The sequence below is a fragment of the Rattus norvegicus genome, chromosome 1 (assembly GCF_036323735.1).
Source record: "Rattus norvegicus strain BN/NHsdMcwi chromosome 1, GRCr8, whole genome shotgun sequence".
Taxonomy (NCBI): Eukaryota; Metazoa; Chordata; class Mammalia; order Rodentia; family Muridae; genus Rattus; species Rattus norvegicus.
Window position 1 is genome coordinate 76,808,640 of NC_086019.1, and position 25,453 is coordinate 76,834,092.

The window sequence follows — 25,453 nt, forward strand, 5'->3', positions numbered from 1 at the left end:
GATTAAAGGGAACCTGCACACACCCTGTCACCAATCTGCATAATGTAGCGAGACTGGCAGAGATAAGTACCTGAGATTTATAGTAAAATGCAAAGAATGGGGTCTGGAGAGTGGTTAAGAGCACTTATTGCTTTTGCAGAGAACCCTAGATCCCAGCACCCACGTCAGTAACGCAACCTCCTGTAACTCCAGTGTCAGGGGATGAAACACTTCTGTCCTCCAAGGGCACTCGTGCCCAATGATCCAGACACAGAAAACTAAAGCCCTTAAAAAATACAAAGAATCGGCACCTCTCAGCCTCGCTTTATACCCTGGCACCATGGTCAATGTAACGTTGCCATATTCAAGGTGAACGTTGCTAAGGTGAATGTGCCTTGTCCTCTATGGATCTCCTGTTACAAAGAACAAATGTAAAAGCCAGGAGGTCAACATTTGGGGGGTTAGTCTGAGAATGACTGTCAGTTGTCTGAGAACTGCAAACATCCTAGTTTGTCCTTGGCTGTCTTGAGGTGGAACCCTGGTGAGGTGGTTTTCATTTCCAGGTTGAGCAGGACCCTTCTCTGCTCTTCAAAGACAGTGGGGGAAGTAGCTTGAAGGCTGGAACCCTTGACCCTTGGCTGTCAGGCTTATATTATACAGCTTTTTATTGTGTTTCTGAAACAAAGTCTCATTCTTTACATTTAATAGGTATATATACGGACATCTTGCCTGCACACACATCTGTGCACCACGTGCATGCCTGGTACTCTTGGAAGCCAGGAAAGATCAGATCCCCTGGAACAGGAGCTATAGATAATTGTGAGCCACTACTCAAGAGCTGGGAATCAAACTCGGGTCCACTGGAAGCGCAGCCAGTGCTCTTGACCACTGAGCCATCTTTTCTAGGTTAGTTTTGCCCCTGCCCTAAGAAGCTCTAAGTCTGGGCATCGCTGTCCACAGATACACAGTTGCTGGGGATCATTTGTATTGATCACTACACCACATTCTCTTTGGGATTTAAAAAAAATATGTCTCACATACCCCAGGCTGGCCTTGAACATAAAATAGCTGAGGCTGGCCTTGATCTGGTTTTCCTGCCTTCCCAGCTGCATGCGAAGATTACAACACTATGCTATCGCTCCTGGATAGGAAGTATCAGTCAGCCCAAGCTTTCCTGGTGGCTTTGTACCCTGTAAGTATACATTCCTCAGTGTATGCCAGGACTACTGCGGCCCCTCCCACCACCCACGTTCTCCTCACAGATCACGTCACATGGGCCAAATGTCTGGGTGTTACATAGTGTTAACTCTCCTCAGATGAGAGAGTAATTCTTGTAAAGCAGCCCAAGTGGGGACAATGCTAATGATATCAAGCACAGAGTAGCTGCACACTTCTACTCCTGGTAAAATTTCAAACAGTATTTGTGTGAGTGGACGAAGGGAGGCACAGTGCATGTGCAGAGGCCAGAGGATAACTTGGGGAGTCAGTTTTCCCTTTCCCTCATGCAAGTCTTAGGGATCAACCTCAGGCTGTCAGTCTCGGTGACTCAGGCCTGCACTCCCTCCAATAAGCTTTTCATTCACATTAAAAGACTTGGTAGGGGAGTCAGGGCAGTCATCTCAGTTTAAGGGCTTTTTCTTCTTTTAAAATCAGGGTCTTATTATGTAGGTTCTGCTGTCCTGGAACTCACTCCGTAGACCACCAAACTGTCCTGCAACCCTAGTGCTGGGAGTAAAGGTGGGCACCTCTATACCTGGGAATTTTCATGCTTTTTCAAAGGAATGAGCCTAGAACATTCTCAGGCTTCAGGATATGGGGCTATAAAAAAATATAAAGTCGTCTGAGGCATTTGGAGGTGGCCAACTGCTTCCCTGGAGCTCCAGGCACGACAGTGGCATTCAGAGTAGATACCTTGGGTTTGAGTGATGGCTCTCCCACTCTATGCCTAGGTACCCATGCCTCAAAATCCTTAAAAGATGGGTGGAAGCTACTCATGTCTTGCGTGTCATGAAGATCTATAGGTACAAAAAGTATATGCATGCATCACAGCAAGGAAGTGGTCCAGAGGGATGAAGAGTTCAACTTCATGTGTGGTGTCTGTGTGTGTACGTGCATGGTTTTGAACATGTGTGGGCATGAATGTGGGTCCCCCATGCTTGTGTGTGCACACATGGAACCATTTCTGCCTTCAAGTTGAACCTGTGAGAATATTTTCTTTCTCCATCTCCCAGCACTGGGATTACAGGCCTCTGTCCCCACACCTGGCTTTTTACACGGGTGGTGAGTATTGAATTCAGACCCTCGTGCTTGCAGAAAGCCCTTTGCCAGCTGAGCCACCCCATCTCATCTCTGCCCATATACCATCCCCCCCCCCCCGGGTGATCGACATAACCACCTGCTGCTTTTCTAAATGCTCTGTGTTTATTTCATTCTGGATACATCCTCTGAGGTGAGACAAACGTTCCACAGAAGGAGAGGGGAACTCAGTCTTCAGTTTTTCCACCAGTTACGGTCATCTTCATCAATAGAATACCAGTCACCATCAATCACCACGTGGGGCTTGATAAACTGCACTTCTTCCAGCTGTCTTCTCACCTGGGCATAGAACTGCTGCTTCCACAGGCTGGGAGGAAGAGATGCCACGCTAGGACCCTAGGTGTCCTGGAAGCCAGATCAGGGGACTACAACCCTTTTTGGGACCTCTCAATGAAAGTAGTACACCCCTCCACCCCCATAGATTAAGAGCCGGGGGAGGGGCTTCCGAGGTCCCACCCCAGTGGAAGAGGGAGAGTCACTTTCACTTCTTTGGGGACACGGTAGGTTGTTCATGCTCCAGTGGATGACGTCACACTAACATGCCTATGAACTGCAATAGTTGGAGGCAGTGTGTTAGCAAACTAATTAAAAAACAAGTTGGGAGAGAGACGTATTGGAGCATCATGGGAAGATCTGGAGGAAGTAGTGGTAGGTGGAAATCATCAAAAGACATTATATGAATGTATAAACATTCCAAAGAGTAAGTATATTATTTAACAAATAAAGGACCAGGGAGAGAAGCTCAGTTTATGAAGTACTTGCCATACAAGCACGAGCTGCTGTTTTAACCCACATTGAAAAGCCAGGCTTCCAGGCTGGAGAGACAGCACACGCAGAGGTCAAGAGCACTGGTTGCCCTTCTGGAGGACCTGGGTTCGATTCCCAGCACCCACAGAGCAGCTCATAACCACCTGTAATTCCAGTCCCAGAAGATTTGCTGGCCTCCGTGGGCTTTGTATACACATAGTATATAAACATACATGCAGGCAAACATTCACACACATAAAATAAAAATGAATATCTAAAATAGAAAAACAAAACATAACCCGAGATGGGCCAGGCCTGGCTGCACACAGCTTTAATCCTTCAGGTAGATCTGTGAGTCCGAGGCCAGCCTGATGCCAGGGCAGCCAGGACTACACAGCAAGATTCTGTGTCAAACAAAACAAAAAACAAAACCACCACCCAAAGTCCAAGGATGGATAGCTATTCTGAGACCTCTCAGGTTAACCCTTTGACCTTCACACGTACAGGTATATACATGTGAGCCACATATAAACATGTATTCACACACACATGAATCCACACATAGAAAAGAAGCCCGAAATGCACAGGGATCTACTGTGTGCTGGGTCTTGTCCCAGATTTGAGGCACAATGATGGGTAAAGGTAAGGGTAAGGCAAAGTCCCACCCACTTCAGTTGAGGAAAAGGGTATACAAGTATTTAAATAGTTGCAGAGAAATCCCATTTTGCCTATGACAGATTAGTTGGTAAAAATCCAGGTTTGACTGTGGATGTGGGTGGTGGTAGTGTATGGATGTGTTCCAGGTGAAAGAGGGGTGTAGGGGCCAAGAGTGGGAGGGAGGAAGAGGGAGGGGTGAGGGAGGAAGGGGTGAGAGAGGAAGGGGGAGGGAAGAGGAAGGGGGAGGGAAGGGGAGGGGGAGGGAGGGGAAAAGGGGGAGGGGAAAGGGGAGCGCAAGGGAGCACATGTGTTAGTGGTGAGGGAAGTGAGATTGGGTGAGGGAGAGGGAGGGTGAGGGAGAGGGAGGAGGAGAGAGAAGGGAGGGAGGGAAAGCAGAAGGGGAGGAAAGGAAGAGAGGAAGGGAGAAGAGAGAGGGGGAAGAGGGAGAACAGAGGTCAGCACTGGCTGTCATTCTCCATCTCTCTTCACTTTGGGACAAACTCCCCAAATCTAGAGCCTGCCGATTGGCTAAGCAGGCTGGCTAACTAAGGGACTCCAGCATCTTCTGGTCTCTGCCTCTCTCGTGCTATGACTCACATCTGGCTTTTGTATGGGCCCTAGGGACCAGTACTTAGGTCCTCAGGCTTGTGTCAGAAGCAGTTTACAGAAGGGACCATCTCCCCAAGACCATCCTCACCACTGGGTCCTGTCAAAGACGGCTGTGCCCTGTGGCTCATTGTTACAGTTGCCTCTTTTAAACAGTATTCTGCCTCTTGGACTTGTTTGTGCATGTGCCTTGTAACGTATTTCTGTAAATATTGCCCACCTCACTTAGCTGGAATTTTCAACCTCCCCCATTCCCTCCTGCCTGTCTTCAATGGTACTCCATCCCTAGAGATCACTCATGGGCCTTTTGTACTTGTGTCCATGTGCTAAAAATTGTACTGTGAATAAGTCATGGCTCACCTGGGCTGCCAGCCGAATCATCTTCAAATTCTTTGTTTTTTATTTTTGGAGACAGTCTTGTTATATAGGGCTGCCTGACCCAGAATGTATTAGGTATGCCTGGGCTCAAGTTTGCAGCATTCTCCCTGCCTCTGCTTCCTGAGAGAGTACTATAGGCATGTACCACCTTGCTCAGTGCTTCAGCCAAATTACCTTCTTGGATTGCAAGTATGCTTGGGCATGTGAAATGGCTCAGTGGATAAAATGCTACAGTGGCCAAGCCTGACAACCTGAGTTTTATCCCCAGAATCAAGATGACGGAAAGAGAAAACTGACTTTTGCAAGTTGTTCTGACTCCACATGTGCACACAAATGTTAGTATTTTAAGACGTATGTGTCTGCCTGTGTCTGTGTGCCATGCACACTTGCAGTGCCCAGAGAGACCAGGAATGGGTATTAGAACACCAAAACTTGGGTCATTGGCTGCTGTGAGCCACCAGGTGTGTTCTGGGAACTGAACTCCGTTCTTCTGCAAGAACAGCAAATGCTCTCAAGTATCTAGCCACTTTTCCAGCCCCATCTTGACTCACTCCATTTAATAATGAGTGGGGGCCTTATTTATCAGAACACAGCAACTCATCAGTAGCTACATTCAATACTTAACGTGCACGACAAACTTGTCTATTTTTGACTGAGGTGAGCCCTGAGGCCTATGCTGTCCTAGAACTCACTATGTAGTCAAAGACGGCCCCAGATTTGTGGCCATCCTCTTGTCTCAAGCCTCACGAATACTACAGTTGTAGGTGAGAGTCACAACACTTAGCAAAATGAACCATCCTAACCATTTTTTGGAAGTAGAAGTGGCATTACACACATGTAATGCAACCACTGCTCCCGTCCATGTTCAGAACTCTCCCATCATCCCAAACTGAAAAGTCTGTAGATGCTGTCAGCTCTAAAATTTCCTTTCCCTTTTAAATTATTTTGGCAGTGCTGTGATGGAGCCCAGGACTTTACAGGTGCTAAGAAGGGCCTGAGTTCAGCCTCTAACCTCTGTTGTATCCTTTAGCAACCTCCAGTGTTTGTCTCGAGTCTACCATCTGGGAATCTTATATGAATCCTTGTGTCTTACCCATATAGGAACACGAATCAAATTCCCTTTCTTGAAAACTGTCACTAAAAACATGGATGTACAAGTGGTTTTTTGTTGTTTGTTTGTTTTTTTTTTTTTTTTGAGACAGGGTCTCATTGTGTAGCCTTTGCTGTCCTAGAACTGTCTCTATCAGTGGTTATCAACCTGTGGATTCAGAGCCTCCCCCTTCAGGGAGTTACATACCATAAGAGTAACAAAATTACAGTTATAAACTAGAATCAAAAATAATTTTACTGCCAACCAACCAGAGCTTCCAGGGACTAAGCCACTACCTAAAGACTATACATGGACTGACCCCGGACTCTGACCTCATAGGTAGCAATGAATATCCTAGTAAGAGCACCAGTGGAAGGGGAAGCCCTGGGTCCTGCTAAGACTGAACCCCCAGTGAACGTGATTGTTGGGGGGAGGGTAGTAATGGGGGGAGGGTGGGGAGGGGAAGCCCATATAGAAGGGGAGGGGGAGGGGCTAGGGGGATGTTGGCCCAGAAACCGGGAAAGGGAACAATCGAAATGTAAATAAGAAATACTCAAGTTAATAAAGAAAAAAAATAATTTTACGGTTGGGGATCACCACAAGATGAGGAAGTGTATTAAGGGTCACGGCATTAGGAAGGTTGAGAGCCACTGCTCTAGATAAAGACAGTTGCCAAGCTATGGGCTCAACTACTTTCAATTGCTTCTGTTTCTCCAATTAACTCATCAGAGAATCAGGTTTTTTTTTTTTTTTTTTTTTATCTCTGAAGACAATTCGGAACTTACCCAATTATCCACAGGTTAGAGGCAGGGTTTTGGAACGCAGAGCAGAGCTTCAACATCCCTGATGTATTGAAGTCATTTCTTACTAGGTTCAGGCTGTTCAGGTACGGGTTGCAAGAGAGGGCCGATGACAATACCTCACAGCATTTGGAAGTCAACCCACATGCTGCCAACCTACCGGAAGACCAAGAAGTGATGGACCCTCCACTTGGCCGGCCCATAAGAGTTCAACCCAATGCTTAAAGGTGAGAGGGGCTCCATGCAGAGCTTGATTTAATCGCTCTTGGGGAGAGCCCGAACATTCTCATTTCTAAGTTCTGGTTCTGGCTGATGGCTGCTGGGTACCTTAAAGTGTCTCTGTGAAAAAGTCCAGCTACAGTGAAATAGGGACTATGACAAGAGCTACGGAAATATTTGCTGATTAATAAGTGACACTGCATCAAAGACTCAGAAGGGTGGGGAGCTGCCTGCAAGATGCAGGAAGTCTGGACACACTCATGGTACATGCAAAGTTGCATGCACACTGCTCTCACTGGGGGCACCATGCCTAGGTGGTCAGAGCTTAGTCAGAGACTGTGATACATGAGATAAAGCTGAAAACTTTAAAGGTTTAGGGTTTTAGGAAAATGGATAAAACTGGAAGTTAGCATAGTAAGTGATGTCAGACAGACTTGGAAAGACAAATATTGCATTGTTGTCTCTTGTTCATGGAAGTAGCTAAAGTCATATGTAGATGTGATGTATGTAGATACATAAATATACGACCTAAATATATCAGATGTGATGCTGATTCTAGGGGAATGAAAGCAAACTAATGGGGTGGGAGGGGGAGGGATACGTGCGTGTGTGCCTGTGTGAGTTGAGAGAGAGACTTGATCAAAGTACATTATATATTTGTATGACAGTGTCCCTGTGAAATCCAATACTATGTAGGATGAATGTATGCAATAAAGATTTAGGAATTTATGCTAAGAGCAGTGTGTCAGAGGATATCATTGACAAGGGGCACCAGAGCAATTTCTCAGTGGTTAAAAGCATTTGCTGCTCTCGCACAGGACTTGGTTTGCCTTTCAACACCCACATCAGGTGGCTTACAGTTGTCCATTACTGTGGCTCCAAGAGATATGATGCCTCCTTCTCCTGGCCTCTGTGGGGACAAGCATGCATGTGGTGCGACTAGAGAAGCAGATATGTACACACATGTTTACACTATCAAACTTTAAATGAAAAGATCAAGCGACCATGGAGTTGACCTAAGAGCACACTCCTGTAATCCTTGCATGCAAGAAGCTGAGACAGAAGGATCATAAGCTTGGGCTGCATGGAGAGACTGTCTCAAAGTGGGTAAAATGAGTTGGTAATGGTATATTGGAGGGTTCTTATACATAAAAAGTTATGCTCGGGGCTGGGGATTTAGCTCAGTGGTAGAGCGCTTACCTAGGAAGCGCAAGGCCCTGGGTTCGGTCCCCAGCTCCGAAAAAAAGAACCAAAAAAAAAAAAGTTATGCTCATTTCTTGTGTGTATGTGCTTGACCGTTGTGCATGTGTGTGGGGTCCAATGAGAACATACTATAGTTTCCCAATGGCCTATATTCTAGTAGTTAAATAAACTTTATTTCTATTTATGTGTGCTGTGTGTGTGCATGAATGTGTGTTTGCACACACACGTGCTAGATCTTACGGAACTCACAATGTAGTCCAGACTGGCATCAGACTCAAGGGGATCCTCCTACTTCATCCTCTTGTGTGCTGAATTACAGGTGTGAGCCACCATACCTGGGTAGGACTCTGGTCTAACAGGCTTCAGGTGGATGAGATGCTGACTAAAGTCTTAGGAACCACTGCTGTTCCTGGATGCTTTGTATTCATTCTTCCTGCTCAATTCGATGTGCTGGACCAACAAGGTATTAGTTTCTGTATTTCCAGCACCTAGCACCCAGCACCATGGCTAGCACGGAGGGGAAGTTCAATGAGCATATATCTGAAGGCTTTCTGCTGGTAGATCCAGGACCCAGACCCATCCATGACTCTGAGGTAAATACTACCTGACTTTAACATGACAGCAGCTCCATTGTTTCATGTTCAGGTCTTCCCACCTCCCCTGAGCTCATCCCCTCAAAGAGTTAACCCCAAGAAGTTACCCAAGTCTCCTCAGGGAGCTGCTACTTTGCTTCAGTCCTTTGCACAGGGTTATGACTCCTTTGTCACCGAGGGCATTGTTCCCAAGATCCAAGCTTTGTAAGTGCTTGGTTGTTGTGATCATACAGGCCAGGTCTTCACAGCAGTTCTCCGTGAGCTGGCAGTCCACTAGTCTGCAAGAGACAAGGGAGAATTCACGTCTTCAGTGGGGAACAACTACAGCGGGAGTAACATTCAAAAACACTCACAACATCTGCCTTTATTTTCTTCTAAGAGAATGTCTTGCAGTCAGTGAGAGATGACTCAGTGGATAGAGGTACTTGCCACCAAGACTGCCGGATTCTAGTTTGATACCCAGGACCCACATTTGGTTGAAGGGGAGAACTGTTTCCTGCAAATTGTCCTCTGACCTCTGTTGAATAAACAGAACCCTGTTGCAATAAAGGCCCTCACCCCAAATAAGAAAACAAATGTAATTTAACAGAGATGATCTTTATTCAGTGTGTGATATACATGTGGGTGCTTATGTGTATGGGGGTTTAGGGGTAGTCACACCTGTGCACATGTGCTTGGAGGTCAGAGATTGACATCATACAAGCAACACAAGCACTTATTTCCATGTTCCTTAGGTTTGTCATTTTAGAGAGACTCCCTGGTCAGTGAGCCACTGGGATCTGTTTGGCCCTCCTTCCCTAGTTGGGTTTACAGGCGTGTGTTGGAGGTTTTTACATGGATTCTGTGGCTCTGAATGTAGGATTTTGTGCTTGCTCAGCAAGTTCTGTATCCATGAAGCCATCTCTGCAGCCCCAAGAGGTGGCCTTTCTAGCCTAATCTCATGAACGGTGCAGAGTGGGTGTTAAGTTAGTGTGGGAGAGAAAGGGCAGTGGGGGAGAAAGTGCAGTGGGTGAACGAAGTCTCTTTGGGAAAATAATTTGTATAATAATTAAGCCTCAGCTATAGATGGGGCTAAGGTTTTCCACAGCCTGAGAGACAGGCAAGGACTGAAGAAATTGTTGGCAGAACACCAGGACAGAGAGGAAAGGGCACAGAAACTTATTTTATACCAAGAGAAGCTAGGATTTCCAAAGGGGTGGACCCTTGTGTGTCTGCCTCAGGCAGAGTGGGGTGAATGGGGTAGAGTGACCCCACAGCACAGGGGCATATGTGTTGGGGGGATCAGAGTCTGTACAGCCCTATCTGTCTTGGAACTCACTGTGTAGAGATTATGCTGGCCTCTAACTCACAGAGGTCCTTCTGCCTCTGCCTCCTGAGTGCTGGGATTAAAGGTGTGTGCCGCCATGCCTGGGTGGCTTGAGTTTGATTAATTTAAAGATTCTCAAAGAGTTTGTGCATCTGAAACCCAGACATCCCTGAATATGAAGTTTAACCTCACTATGATTACCACAAAGGAAAGGTCTCACGTCTGACCCTCATGTGACAGCTCAGGCTACAATGTGTCTGCACTTAAAGCTTTGTGTGAAACCACATTTACGCTCTATGCTTAAGGCATCTATGAAATAGGAGTCCACTTTACATTTATATTTGGGCCCTAAACCCTAGGGTTGGGGCTGTGGCTCAGTGGTAGAACACCTGCCTAGAATCCCCCAGTGAGGGGCTGGGGAGTGTGGCTCAGTGGTTAGGTTCCTGAATAGAATCCCCCAGTGAGGGGCTGGGGAGTGTGGCTCAGTGGTTAGGTTCCTGAATAGAATCCCCCAGTGAGGGGCTGGGGAGTGTGGCTCAGTGGTTAGGTTCCTGAATAGAATCCCCAGTGAGGGGCTGGGGAGTGTGGCTCAGTGGTTAGGTTCCTGAATAGAATCCCCAGTGAGGGGCTGGGGAGTGTGGTTGGCTCAGCGATAGAGTGTATATGCAAGGATCTTGGTTCCACTCCTGGAGTATCTCAAACAAACAGGACCCCCTCAAAAAGAAAACCCCAAATAATCTCTGAAAAATGAACAGATTTTAGGGACCAAGTATGACCAGGAACTCACAATCTTACCTTGGGACTCCTGTTCATAGCAATTCCTGCCCTCAGCTCTGTGGACTCAGCCCCTCACTCTATCTAGTGCTTCCTGGGAGGATGAGCACTTGCCCTTAGAGACAGTTTTTGATTCGCACATCTCCTTATTAATCTCTTGCTGTCTACAAACCCAGGCAGCAGAGATGACCCTTAGCCCCACTGTTCACTCACTCCAGGTCTTGAAGGTAGCAAGTTGGCTCCTTTAAAGCTTCACACAGTAGCTTCATTGCACTATTTCCTACAGGGTTCATGGTCAGGCTCAGGTGCGTCAGCTTTCTGTTGTTTGCCAGTATCAACGCCAGGAAGCCGTAGGCATCCTTGATAATGTTGCAATGATTCAGTCTGTGGAGACACATGCAAGAGAAAGATCACCACTGTTCTTTCCCATGGCCTTAGACAAGAGACTCCTCTTGGCCTCAGTTTACCATTCTGTAGGATGGGGCTCCTCTTTATATTGCCCATTGGCATCATCCTTAAGTCAGGGGTTGGGGGGGGGGGAGTGATTAGAGAAGTTGGTAGTTCCTGGGATAGTTCTTAGCATTAGGCCATACTGGAAGACTCTCAAACTCTGAGCAGTCGGGTGAGATGGCTTAGCAGGTAAGACTGCTTGTTGTCAAGCCTGAGAATGTCAACCTGAGTTCATTCTCTGGGAACTCCATGGAAGAAAACAACTGAGTCTTACCTTCTTTGCCACCCATATGCATGCTGTGCGGGCACAGGCACACGCATGGGCATAGCCATGCACATACCCTCCGACTATTTCTCCTGTATTTTTAATGGGATGAAAAAAATTACTTTATTTTCTTGTGCATGTGTGGGACTGCACTTATGCTATGGTGTGTGAAGGGAGGTCAGAGGGTAATTGGTACAAGTTGGTTCTCTCCATCCACCATGCAGGTCACAGGGACCAAATTCCGATGGTCAAGTTTGGCACAAGTGCCTTTATCTATTGGGCCATCTTGCCAGCCCCTATTTTTATACTTTTGTTAGGGTAGGCTAGGCTGGCTGGGAGCTCAGTCTGTCGATGAGGATAGCCTAGAATTCCTACCTTCATGTCCTGAATATTGTCCTTGCCAGTAAGCACCACCCCATGCAGCTAAACTCATGTTCTTTAACATTCTGGTTTATGTGGACATGTGGAACACATGTCCATGTTTTCAAATGACAGTATGAGTATCATCTAGGACATGCCACAGTGTGTATGCACATCAGAAGACAATGTGTGAGTCCTCTTCCTTCCACCATGTGGGTCCTGGGGATTGAACTCAGGTCATCAAGCTTGACTGCGAGTTCCCTATCACCTGCCTCATATCATGCATTTTACTCCCAAGAAGCTATTGGTGGACTACTTGTTCAAAGGGAACGTACAAGTATCCCCTCGAGATGTTCCCAACCAGAATAAGCTGGTTGTGTTAATCTAAGTTAACAAGAATCTCACTCTTTGTTAGACAAAAACTTTATGGTTGAAGATGACTTAAGTTTGTAAAACATTTACATGGGACTGTTATCACACAACAGCCAAGGAGAATGTCTTCCCGCTGTGACCTGCACAGGTAGTGTTCCCAGGAACCTCCAAGACCATGTATCTGTGGTCTTAGCCCTGAGTCAAGTGCATTCTCCTAAAAAGAAATCTTTTTATAGGTAGGTGTCCACATGTGCATGTGTGTAGGGGTCTTTGAAGAGTCATTCCTCTCAGGAGATCATGAGCCTCATGAGGCTTCATAAGATCCTGCTCTCAGAAATCTCAGGCTGGAGGAATGGCTCAGTGGGTAGAGTGTCTGTTACACAATTGTAAGGACCTGTGTGTCTGGATCCCTAGGGTCCAGCACACATCTGCAACTCTTGCACCACTGACAGATGGGAATGTCTAGATGCTAGACGGTTAGCTGCTGGTGTCTTCCTTGATGGATCTCCACTGCCTGATTATCTTGAGGCAGAGTCTCCCCCTTGCCAATTTGGCTAGTCGGACAAATGCAGTGGCTAACAACAGAGAGACGTGGCTCAAGAAGGTGCAAGGGGAGACTCAACAGCTGAGGCTGTCCTCAGTGTGGCATGCACATGTCTGAACTCACACGGATGGGTGTCTCACCCATGAGTGACCACCCCCTCCTGGACACATGCACACCCTGACTAGAATGTGACATTCAGTATTGCTAAGCACCAGGAGGCTAGGATGTCCTGTGATGTGCTAGATAACAGTTGTCTGGGCACAAGCCACAGCGGCACTGGGTCAACAGTAGACCGTAAGGAAAGCATTGTTCCGTGGAAAATCACAAAGTCTGAGAGCTGAGTGGCTGATGAGAGTACAGTCAAAGACCCCAGGAAGAAAAAACCCTGTGTCACCTGGAGTTACAGCTTCAGACTGGTCAGTTGAGGATACTTAGGGAATATAGCTCGACTATATTTTAAGGAATCCTTTTCCACTCCAAGAAAACACAGACAGACAGACAGGATTTCCAAGGATGGAGCAAAGCACAGAGATGGACAGGGACAGGACTTGGCACAGATGTGCTACCCATAGGCACAGGCTCTACACCTGTACATTCAACAAGATCTGCATCAAAAATTAAAAAACAAAACAAAACAAGTGCTGTGCTCACAATCAACACGTAAGGCAGTTTTTGGGTCCATATTCAGTAACTGAATATAATGACTACATACCATGTATACTTCACTATGTTATTAGACATAAGATGTAGAGTGTGCGGGGAAATGTGTGTAGGTGATTTGCAGGTCCACCCATCTTATATTCTTAAACACCATAAAACTTGAGATATTTGGGTAAAGTTGTTTGCATAGGGTCAGAGTTCCCATCCCAGGAATCCATAGACATGCAGGTTAGACCTGGGGACCCTGCTGTCATCTCAGTGGTTTTGAGGCAGAGATAGATCCACTGAGCGAGCTGGTGTAGCTGAATTAGCAAACTGGGGTCATGCCAGACTCTAGACAGAGTGACTGGAGTCACACAACAGCAACCTTTGGCCTCTACATGCATATGCACACATACCTGTACCCATACACACTAGAATACACATGTACATCCTCTCAGCTGCCTCTCCCCACAAATATACATGAGCAAATTAAAAAACAAAGGTTGTGCTTGGAAAGAATCTTGAGGGCTGGTAAAACAGCATTGGTGGGAAAAGGGGCTTGCAGCCAAGCCTAATGATTTGAGTTGATCCCTGGGACCCACATGGTGGAAGGAGAGAACCAACTCCTGCAAAAGTTGCGTCCCTCCCACTCCCTGACCTACACGTGAGTCCTGTGGCATTGGTACTCATCCCTGTATATAGATAATCATGTAATAAAGGCTATAGTCATCTTCAAAATATACACAAGTAGCAATAATAAAAAGGTTTCATACTAATGAGGGTCGAAGACCAGGAGCCCTAAGCATACTGGCAGTGGTCTCTGAGGCTCCTGTGTTTAAACAATTGGTTCCCAGTCGGTGGTGCCCTCCAGGGAGGTTGTGGAACCATTATGGGGTGGAGCCTTACTGGAGGAAGCACAAGGCTGGGGGTGGGCTGTGAGGGTCAGAGCCTCATTCGCTACCAGTTCTCTCTGCTTCCTACATGTGTTAAAAATGTGCTCAGCAGCTTCCTGCTCTCGCCATTTTGTTTTTCCTGACTGCTGCCAAGTGTTCCCCATTGAGCTACAATCTATCTCGCTGGAACAACTCCCTTTCTTCTTTAAGTTACTTTTTGTCAGGGTGTTGTATCACCACAATAGAAAAGTATCCAGTACACTGGAGGAAGATGCTCCTACCGCACCACTTACCACATCACTCTAACACCCCCCACCCCATCTTTCCCTTATGGAACACACACACCTATTAGTCTGAAAGCTGTAATGGCCTCCCAGAGAAAGGAGCCAGACTCACATCAGCCGCCGGAGAGCACATTCTGGTTTCTTCAGGAACTGACACAGCTGTTGCACTTCTTCAGTCCCCAAGCTGTTGTTTGACAGGCACAGGTGAGTCAAGTTCCGGTTGCTGGAGAGGGCGGAGGTCAGCATGTGGCAGCTGACAGGTATGAGGTCACAGCCGTCCAGTCTGTAAGCAGAGCCCCACACCCCAGACAGAGGGAACAGTGAGGTCCATTCTTAAGTTTCCCTCCTACGTGCCCCATTCTAACATTCATTATGGTACTATTACTCACAACAGCTAAACTATGGAACCAACGGAAGTATCCAGCAACAGAAAAATTGATATTGGCAATGTATACGTACTTAATATTTTTTTCCAGCTATCATGAGAATGAAGTTGCCATTTGTAGAGAAATGGAGGCACACGAGACAAGCATGTTAAGTGAATCAAAGCCGATTTCATTTGTGATTCCTAGACTTAAAAATTTCAATTATTTAAAAATGTTTATGCGTTGGACTGACCCTGGACTCTGACCTCATAGGTAGCAATGAATATCCTAGTAAGAGCACCAGTGGAAGGGGAAGCCCTGGGTCCTGCTAAGACTGAACCCCCAGTGAACTAGATTGTTGGGGGGAAGGCGCATGGGGGGGGAGGATGGGGAGGGGAACACCCACAAGGAAGGGGAGGGGGGAGGGGGATGTTTGCCCGGAAACTGGGAAAGGGAATAACACTCGAAATGTATATAAGAAATACTCAAGTTAATAAAAAAATGAAAAAAATGTTTATGCGTATCTGTGGCCTTGTCTACATGTATCTATGTGCATTGTTATGTGGGCACCCAAAGAGGACAGAAGAGGGCATTAGACTCTCTGGAGCCAGAGTTACAGGTGACTGTGAGACGCCCACTGTGGGTATGCAGAGCTCTGAAAGAGCAACAAGTGTTCATAACTGCCGAGCCATCTCAGCCGCACGCTTCTTTAAAAGTGCATTTTATTTATTAGATGCGCGAATGGGGGGGGCACAGTGTGAGTGCGTGTGTTCGTGCACACGTACACAAACGTGTGCATGTAGAGAACTGAAATGTCACTTTTCACCATGTGGGCTTGAGAACTAGGCGAGGATTGCCACGGCCTGGTGCTGATCCCGCCAGCCTGCCCATGATTTTATGTGCACATACACCTGTGTACGTCTAAACAACAGGGAAATAGAAATGAATGTGTCCCCGAGAAGAAAAGGAGATAGTGGGTGGGCATAAATCAGTGTGTGAGTGTTATGTTGAACCTATAGGATGCACATGTACAGAATCTGGATGGATGGCTCGATGGGTAAGAGAGCTTGCTGTTCCACCAAAGGACTTGAGTTCAGTCCCCAGAACCTATATTGAATGGCTCACAACTACCTGTAACTCCAGCTCCTAGGGATCTGATACTGTGTTCTGTCCTCCCAGGGTACTGCACTAATACTCAGACACCCACAAAATGGAGATCTTAGTATAGATACAGACAAAGCATTCATTTAAACTTTCCCTCGGCATCAGGCATCCTCACCTGCTGAGCCATCTCGCTGCTCTACAACTTTGTTCTTGTCCATCTCACTGAGCACCACTACGAGTCTATGGAAGGAAACTCCTCTATGTGTGACAGTAGATTGATTATGTAAACTATTTGATTATATAATTGACATATTTGCCAATGTGAAATCGATTTGATTACCTCAGACTCAGCCATTCAAAGGAAAGCTGCCAGACTAGAAAACAAAAGCTTCACAGACCCCTTTTCCTAGGAACCTGGAATTCTGAGGATGGCCTGGCGCTTATGTGTTGTGCAGGATCACTAATGGTGGATGTCTTCTGGTGAATAAAGAAATCGGCTGGATTGGACCAGTGCCCAGCAACCATGTTGACATTATTGTGATTTCTTCCACTTCTGGCCTTTAATATTTGTACTTATGTGTGTATGTGTATGCAGGTGCAGTGCCTGTGGAGGCCAGAGGAGGGCACTGGAGCCCCCTTGAGGCTGGAGTTACAGGTGGCTGTGAGCCATTTGATATGGGTGTCTTGAATCAGATCCAGGGGCGAGTGCTATTAATGTTGGAGCCATCTTTCCAGCTGTGCCTCTGGCCTCTAAAGAGTGATTTGTGCTATTTATTTTCAGTGACTTTAAGAAGCTATATTGTACTGTACTGAATTGTGTTACATTGTACTATATTGTACTTTATTGTATTGTACTGTACTGTATTGTATTGTACTGTATTGCGTTATTATACCTTAGAAGCATGTTTGGTTTATCATGGGAAGCAAAAAAGGGATAGATCCAGATGGGAGAGGAGGGAAGAAGGACTTAGGAGGAATAGAGGACAGGAAACTGTAACTAGGATATATTATGTGAAAAATCTGTTTTCAATAAAAGGGGAGAAATGCAAAAAAAAAAAAAAAGCAGCAGCAGCAGCTAGAGCTGTGACAGGTGCCAGCACACAGCTCTGAGCAGTGGCTGTGGATCAGATTTTCTGTTTTGCCCATTGATCATAGTTCATCCACGAATGAGTGGCTTAGCCTAAAACTGACTCTTTGCTTACCCATGAGACTAAAGACCGTGGCCGCCCCATAGATATGTTTGGAGAAGGCAGGCAGGTAGGCAGGCACTGACAAGAGCTGGTAAATCTCATTTCAATTTAAATAGTGGTTTCTACAGTTATTACCTCTTCACTCTCCTCTCTATAAACAGGCCAACTGGGCCAGTAACAACTGCCCTAAGTTTCCATGAGAAGCATGTCTATAAAACAACATTCTTAGACTTGTCTCTTTCTGTTGGCTCCTTTGTCTCCTCAGGTCAGAGTTATCTGGCATTCAGATGGTCCTCTGTTAGGACCCTCCTCCTCCTCTTTTTGGCATGAGTAATGTGTGCGTGTATGTATATTTGTATGGCTGTGACTGCACATGTATGCCTAAGTTGCAAATGTCTCTGCACGAATGCTTGAGGCCCACGATTGACACTGGGCATCCTCCTTGATCATTCTCCATCTTTTTATTGAGGCAGGGTCTCTGAATCAGTTTGCCTAGTCTGACAAGCTGGACGGCTCTGGAGAGCCTGTCTGCCTTAGTGACGTATGTAACCCACCAAGCCCATCTAGCATTTACTGGGGTTCTGGTGATCTGAATTCTGGTCTTCATGCTTGTACAGGGTGTTATGTTCTTCACCCACACAACCACCTTCCCAGCACTTCTTCCTGGTGCATGTGTGTGTGTGTGTGTGTGCGTGTGGGGAGAAGGTAGGAAGAGAGACAGAGGGAGGGAGCCAGAGCCCCTCCGCACAGAGAGAGAGAGAGAGAGAGAGAGAGAGAGAGAGAGAGAGAGAGAGCGCAAGCGAGAGTGCAAGATCTCATTGTGCAGCCCAGGCTGACTTCAGACTTGCTATGATCCTTCTGTTTTAGCCACCTGTGTGCTGGCATATAGTCAGTCATATACAACTATACCTTACTGGGTATTGTAACTATATACCCATGCCAACCATGTACATGCTCTGCAATCGGCTTGGATAACCAAGAAGGAAGTCCTTGGTCATTGAATGAGTGGGTAACTATAACTGTGGTGTCAAATGTGAACGAACCCACTTGGCTTATATAGGTGTCACGTTCTAAAAGAGCTTTGTTAGAACAGAGGCCTTTGGCTGACACCCACTAGACTCCCTTTCAACAGAAGGGCTGCCATGATTGAATGAGTGGGATTTCTCATATGCCGCAATACCAGGGCATTCCCATGAGGCCATAGCTACCATCCTCATTCTGCAGAAATGCTTGCCAGTCCCACCCATCTCTGGGGCATCTTGTCATAGGGCGAGAAGAAGGGAGACTCACATCAGCTTCTGCAGTGTACATGTAGAGCTACTCAAGGCTTCCCCAAGGGATGTCATACTCTTTACCCCCACCTTATTTCTGGCCAGGCTGAGACACTTTAGGCTGCTGGCTGAAAGAAGGAGCTTGGAGATCAGCTCATAACCAGTGAGGGTTAACTCACAGGAATCCAACCTGTAGAGAGAGGCAGCACAAGATTATTTTCTTGTCCCTCCTGGGTAACCCCCTCTCCACTTAGCTCCTTAGGAACTGGAGGAGACTGCTCACACAGATAGTTTTGTTTTTTTCTCTTCCTTATAGTAGCCCATCAATACTGTCACCCAGCACACTACTCCCCCTTAGATACAACACACCATCTATATTTGTTAAATGGACAAAAGCCTGGGGCTTGTGATTTCTCAGTGGGTTAAAGGTGCTCACTGCCCAGACTGAAAGCCTGAGTATGGACCCATATGGTACAAGTAGAGAACACATTGCTCTGAGTTCTCGGACCACACACATGCTACATGTGCACACAAAATAAAATCTAATTAAAAAGAAAAACCAAAGTGTCAACTTCTTAACATGATGGGAAACACTTCACAAGTTGTCCCGTGTCAGTTCTCATTGAGAAAGTTCACTGTAGCACATAGCCATTCAAAGAAAAATGCCTGAGGTTACCTGTGATCCTTTTCATTTTGAGACAAGTCCTCGAGTTGGCCCAGGTTAGTCTCCAAATTGCTAAACAGTTGAGGCTGATCCATTCTTCCTGCCTCTACCTCTGGAGCACAGTGATTACACACTGTGCTTGGGTGTGTGCATCTATGGGGACTGAACCCTGTGCTTCCTGTATGCTCTATGAGACCTTTACCAGCTGAGCTTTTCTACCCTCTACCACTTTACCACAGCCCCTTATTCTGAAGACAGGATCATGCTAGACAAAGCAGGTTGGCTTTGAACTTGCCATCCCCATGACCCAGCAACCACAGTGGTACATTACAGGTGTATACTTGCTTTAATGGTTTTAATATTTCTTTTTTTAAAAAACATTTATTTATTATGTATACATCATACAGCTTTCTGCCTGCATGTATGCCTGCAGGCCAGAAGAGGGCACCAGACCTGATTATAGATGGCTGTGAGCCACCATGTGGTTGCTGGGAATTGAACTCAGGACCTCTGGAAGAGCAGACAGTGCTCTTAACCTCTGAGCCATCTCTCCAGCCTGTTTTTATATTTCTTAATGTGTGTGTATGGGTGCACACACGTGTCCCATGATGAGCATGTGGTCAGAGGACTACTTTTGGGAGTTCTCCCCCTCCCTCTCTTCCCCAGCCACCCCACCCCCCACCATGTGGGAATTAAACTCAGGTCATCAGGCTTGGTGGCAAACTCCTTTATGCCCCAGGCCACCTCACTGGTCCTGATTTTAATGTTTACAAAACACTGAATTTTTGTAAACACGGATGCATAGTTATACCTTAAAATCTACTGTTTAAAATGCTCAGTTTGCTGGCATGTAGCCCATTCTTTTCTCCTGCCTCCCATCCCCATTATAGCATTGCCAAGACCACTGCCTCCAGAACTTCCCCATCTCTAACCTAGAGCAGTGGTTCTCAACCTTCCTAGTGCAATTAAAATTAATACAACTCTTCATGATGTGGTGATCTCCAACCATGAAGTTATTTTGTTGCTACCTTATAACTGTAATTTTTTTTACTGTTATAAATCATAATGTTAAGTATTTGATATGCAGGTTATCTGATATGTGACCCCCTCCTAAGGGTTCACCACCCACAGGTTGCTGTAGTCTTGCAACTTCCTGGAAATTGTTCTGAACTTTAAGGTGAGAAGAAGTCACACACTCACCTCAGGGTCTCCAGGGAACAGCTTGGATGTTTCAGTGCTTCACAGGCTAACTTGATGTCATCGTCCTTCATGGGCGTGTTCCCTAGATTGAGGTACTTTAAGTTCCGATTGCTAACAAGGAGCATCCAGAGATATTGCAGGCCAGAAACTACCTCTGAATTCTTAAACCTGAAGGGAGGGGAGGGAGGGGGGAGAAGGGGAGAGGGGTAGGGAGGGGAACGGGGCAGGGAGAAGAGAGAATAGTCGTATTAAACACATTTAACCAGTAACACTCTTCCGTTTTACGCATCTAGCCAGCTCGCAAAGCTGTCGCTCTTTGCATACAGTTTACTTCTGAGACAAAGTCTCATGTATCCTATGCTGCGTGAAACTCCTCCTTCTGTCACTCAAGTGCTGGGACTACAGCCCTGTGTGAACACTGTCAGTGAAGTTTTCCTTTTCTGAAGTGGACTCTAATTTATCCTAGGCTGGTCTCCCAACTATGTAGCTGAGAATGACACTGAACTTGGAACATTCTTAAAGGTTTTTTGTGCGCATGTGCATTCAGATACCCATGGAGGCCAGCAGAGGGCACTAGCTCACAGGAGCTGGAGTTGCAGGCTAGGAACAACTCTGGTCTTCTGCAAGCTACTGACCTTGGACTTCAGGTCCGTCTGCCACCACTTCCCAAGTGCTAGGATTATAGGCTTGGGCCCTCACGGATATTTACATGATCCCGTGGTTGAAGTTTGTCTTATTGAGAATCCTACTTACTAAGTCTTAGCTCTATTTGCCTTTAATTTTACAGAACCCCACAATGTTCCCGAGGCCCCAGGAATGGGACATCAAACAATCCTGCTTTGGACGACTCCTTCCAGCGTGGTGGTTCTCACCCTTCCTAATACTGTGGCCCCTTTTATAATCCCTCATGTTGTAGTGACTCCCAATCAGGAAATTATTTTTCCTGTTATAAATCGTAATGTAACTATCTGGTATGCAGGATATCTGATATGTGACCCCCATGAATGGGTCATCTGACCACCAAAGGGTCACAACCCACAGGTTGAGAACCACTTGAATACAGGGATACCAGATGGCATCAAACACAAGACTTATGCTTCATTACAGTTCACCGAGCATGGCCATACCTACCTGCTGTCTCCATTTTTGTTTTTTTTCTTTCTTTTCTTGTCAACTTGATAAAGCTAGAATCTGGGGAGGAGGACCCTCAATTAAGAAAATGCCTCAATAAGATTGTCCTATAGTCTCATCTGTAGGGCATTCTTTTGGGTAATGATTGATGTGTGAGGGACCAGAGCACTGTGGGCAGTGCCACCCCTGGGCAGGTAGTCTTGGGTTTATAAGAAAACAGGCTGAGCAGGCAATGGGGAGCCAGCCTGTAAACAGCATTCCTCCATGACTTCAGCTTCGGTTCATGCCCTGACTTAGCGGAGTGATACAGTATGACCTGAAAGTTATGAACGAAAACTCTTTCTCCTCATGTAGCTTTTAGTCATTGTTTCAGTTGGTGTTTCTATCACTATAATAAAACACCACGACTACAGCTTGTCGTCTCTCATCTAGGGAAGTCAGGGCAGGAACTCAATGCATGTATTAGCAACTGAGAACTTGACCAGCCCCTAGCTGGATGTCACGTGGGATTTCCTCTGGCTTGGGAGGGCAAGTTAAAGAGTCGGCTTTTTGTCTAGAGCAGAGCTGGGATTTATCTTCCCTCACCAAGATACCTGACATCTTTAGCAGGCTCAGGTTTTTATTAGTGATAGAGTATGAGACTGCCTCTGAAAGGTAGTGTTTCTTACAACAGGTCAGATGGCACAGTCTGAGGCAAGCGATCAGGCCTTGCCACCTTTCTGCAGCTCTCCCCAGGACAGAGTTAAGTGTCTGGTGCCGTGACTTGACAGCTCTCAGTTGGGTCCCTCATGCTCCTTGTCACATATGCTACGCTGACCTAAATTATGTGATGGGAAACTTCTCCTTACTCCTAAAAGCAAGACCTTCTCTTTGTTCTGGGGATTTGGTCCAGAGAGACTTCTCAGAGGGATTTGGTGAGAGATGTGTTAACGAGGGGCTCATTCTAAAGTGGCCCCTTTTGACTCAGCCCCAACATGTCTCTTGCGATGACTTGGCATACTCATTAATGTGTATGTGTGTGCACCTGCATGACTGTACATGTACCACATACATGCCAGGACCCAAGGGGGTGGCAATAGGAAATTGGATCCCCTGGAGCTGGAGTTGAGAGAGGCTGTGGGCTACCATGTGGGTACTGGGAACAGCGCCTAAGTCTTCTGCAAGAGCAGCTGATGCTCTTAACCAACAAGTCATCCCTCCAGCCCCTCCGCCTTGTTCTCTCCAGTGTTTAAAGTGAAACCTCTGCATTTTAAAGGCCCCATCATGTTTGGATCTCTCCACGCTGTATTGTTCCTGTAAATTCTGCTCTTCCATAATACCGCCTCTTCTGAAGGTAATTATGATGTCAGCTCCTTCCCAAACTGACTGACGTTACCTGTATTATATTTAACCATTAGCTGTTCACATATTTGTATAGCTTTAGAGTTATTAAAGAATGATCAGAGAATGACATACATCATACACCTTGACCAATTACCTCATGTTACATTACTGGCCCCAAAGTCCTCCTCTCACATTCTCAATTACTGATCAATTCCTACTTATACTTCAAAATCCATGATAATGAAGCCTGCCTTAAACCTATGCACCTCTCTTTATAAGGTCTTTTGGTCAACTCCCATCCCATGCTTCAGGGGACTTAGTTCATGCAAGAGACCTTTTACAGCATGCATTCTCTCAGAATACATCTCCTCAGGGTTTACAGATGAACCCTGTCTTGGCAGGAGAAGCCATGGGAAGACTGCTTGCACCAGGCTGGGTGGCACTTACGTTAGATTCTGTATGCTGCAGGATGAATTCCTCAGCTTGAGGCATAGAATCTTCATGGACCATTCATTCAAGATGCTGTGGCCCAAGTCCAGTGTCTTCAAGTTCGGATGGGTGCTGAGCACAGTGCAGAAGTTTTCCCACCACTCTATGATGAGGGGCTTGCATTGTGTCCTGTGTCAGTGAGGGGGAAGAGTGGGAGAAATAGGATTGAACAGGAGGATTTGAACATGAGTGACTGCCACAGTGAGGCCAGCCACAGGAAGGAGACTAGACTGTAAGGGAGCACAGGACAGCTGAGGAAATAAAGCCAGCCAGTAGATGTTACCTGGTGTGCTCTCTATAGGACCAACCCTACAGTCAGCCTTCTTTGACACTTCAATATCTCCTGGGGATTTGCTAGACCAATTGGAGGAGTCTTTAGTCCTCCCAGTCACCTATTTACTTAAATTCTAGCTCACTGTAGTGGTGAAATGGTATGGTTGTGTTATAATAGCACTAAAAAAAAGATTCTATTTTTAAGATTGTGTAACTGGGAGTGCGTCTGTGCATGAGTCAGTCTCTCTGTCTCTCAGTCTGTCTCTCAGTCTGTCTCTCAGTCTGTCTCTCAGTCTGTCTCTCAGTCTGTCTCTCAGTCTGTCTCTCAGTCTGTCTCTCAGTCTGTCTCTCAGTCTGTCTCTCAGTCTGTCTCTCAGTCTGTCTCTCAGTCTGTCTCTCTCAGTCTGTCTCTCTCAGTCTGTCTCTCTCAGTCTGTCTCTCTCAGTCTGTCTCTCTCAGTCTGTCTCTCTCAGTCTCTCAGTCTGTCTCTCTCAGTCTCTCAGTCTGTCTCTCTCAGTCTCTCAGACTGTCTCTCTCAGTCTCTCAGTCTGTCTCTCTCAGTCTCTCAGTCTGTCTCTCTCAGTCTCTCAGTCTGTCTCTCTCAGTCGTCTCTCTCAGTCGTCTCTCTCAGTCTCTCTGCGTCTCTCTCTCTGCGTCTCTCTCTCTGCGTCTCTCTCTCTCTCTGCGTCTCTCTCTCTCTCTGCGTCTCTCTCTCTCTGCGTCTCTCTCTCTGCGTCTCTCTCTCTGCGTCTCTCTCTCTGCGTCTCTCTCTCAGCGTCTCTCTCTCAGCGTCTCTCTCTCAGCGTCTCTTCTGTCTGCCTGTCTGTCTGCCTGTCGTCTGCGTGTTGTCTTCATGTCTCTGTATCTCTATATATGTGCTCATGGAGGCCAGAGGAAGGCATCAAATTGCCCTGGATCTGGAGTTATAGGCGACTATAAGCCACCCAAAGTGATGCTAGGGAATCAAATCCAGAGGGAAGAACAGAAAGTGCTCTTAAGAACTGAGCCATTTCTTTAGCTTGGATTTTGTTTTATTTTTACTCTGGCAATAATAGACCATTCCATCTCCATCTTGGAGTAGAGATTGCCACTTCCTGTTAAGTTGTGGCAACTACCTGAACACAACAGAACAGGCAGAGGCAGGTCTGTGAAGACAAGTGTGGCTCATTCCTAATAGCAGCAAGAGGAAGCTTATAGGACCCTTGACATGGGACTCCATCTTTGACTTATTGTGCCCTGTATCAGTTGCAAGTGATTTTGGAGGATGCTAGAATATATGTGGAAGTGGCTAATTGAAAACATGACTCCATTGACAGCTCCTTATCAGGACATTATCTGTGTGAGGTGAGACTTTGCAGTGAAGCTTGAGTACCTGAGATCAAACCCGGAGGCCTCAGAGGGGGGAAGATCCATTACTGTTAGTTGGTCTCTGACCTCCATGCATGCCATGACATGCATATACATGTGTACACACAGATAGAGACACACACACACAGACACACAAAGACACAGAGACAGAGACACACAATAAATGGAACCATTTTTCTTAAACAAAATTCTCCAGAAGTGACTCGTGAGTGGTGAAGTCACCAGAGACTGAGGGGAGAGGGAAGATGGTCAAAGACCACACTATCACAATCGGAAGGAGCAAACTTAGATCTGCACATTGTGATTTAATATATGAGATGATATTAATAGGTTACATATATATACTTAGAAACTGCTAAATGGTCTTAAAAAACTTGAACATCTGATCCTTTCTCTGTAACCAGTGTACAGAGATGAAGGTATTTTATTATCAAAATATTTAAAATTAGTTTTTATATAATGTGTATGGTATGCCATGTCCCCGTGACTACATGCACAAACATGCAGGTGTCTGTGGAGGCCAGAAGAGGGCGCTGGAGCTCCCAGCCATGGAGTTGTAGAGACACCCCACTGGGTGCAGAGAACCAAACTCTGGTC

The 25,453-nt window shown here is 46.3% G+C and overlaps 1 protein-coding gene across 1 annotated transcript in view; it reads right to left on the bottom strand.

Annotated features, from left to right (window-relative positions):
• Positions 1–2,404: 2,404 nt before the first annotated feature.
• Positions 2,405–25,453, bottom strand: part of Nlrp5 (NLR family, pyrin domain containing 5) — a 61,921-nt gene continuing 38,872 nt past the window's right edge. Inside the window, exons 11-18 of the mRNA XM_063280572.1 lie at positions 23,174–23,344; positions 20,273–20,440; positions 18,428–18,598; positions 14,591–14,761; positions 10,882–11,052; positions 8,696–8,866; positions 6,559–6,729; positions 2,405–2,602 (exon numbers count right to left, since the gene is read on the bottom strand). Coding sequence (XP_063136642.1) covers positions 2,470–2,602; positions 6,559–6,729; positions 8,696–8,866; positions 10,882–11,052; positions 14,591–14,761; positions 18,428–18,598; positions 20,273–20,440; positions 23,174–23,344 — 1,327 coding nt within the window. The 3' untranslated portion in view covers positions 2,405–2,469. The remainder of the gene's footprint in view (positions 2,603–6,558; positions 6,730–8,695; positions 8,867–10,881; positions 11,053–14,590; positions 14,762–18,427; positions 18,599–20,272; positions 20,441–23,173; positions 23,345–25,453) is intronic.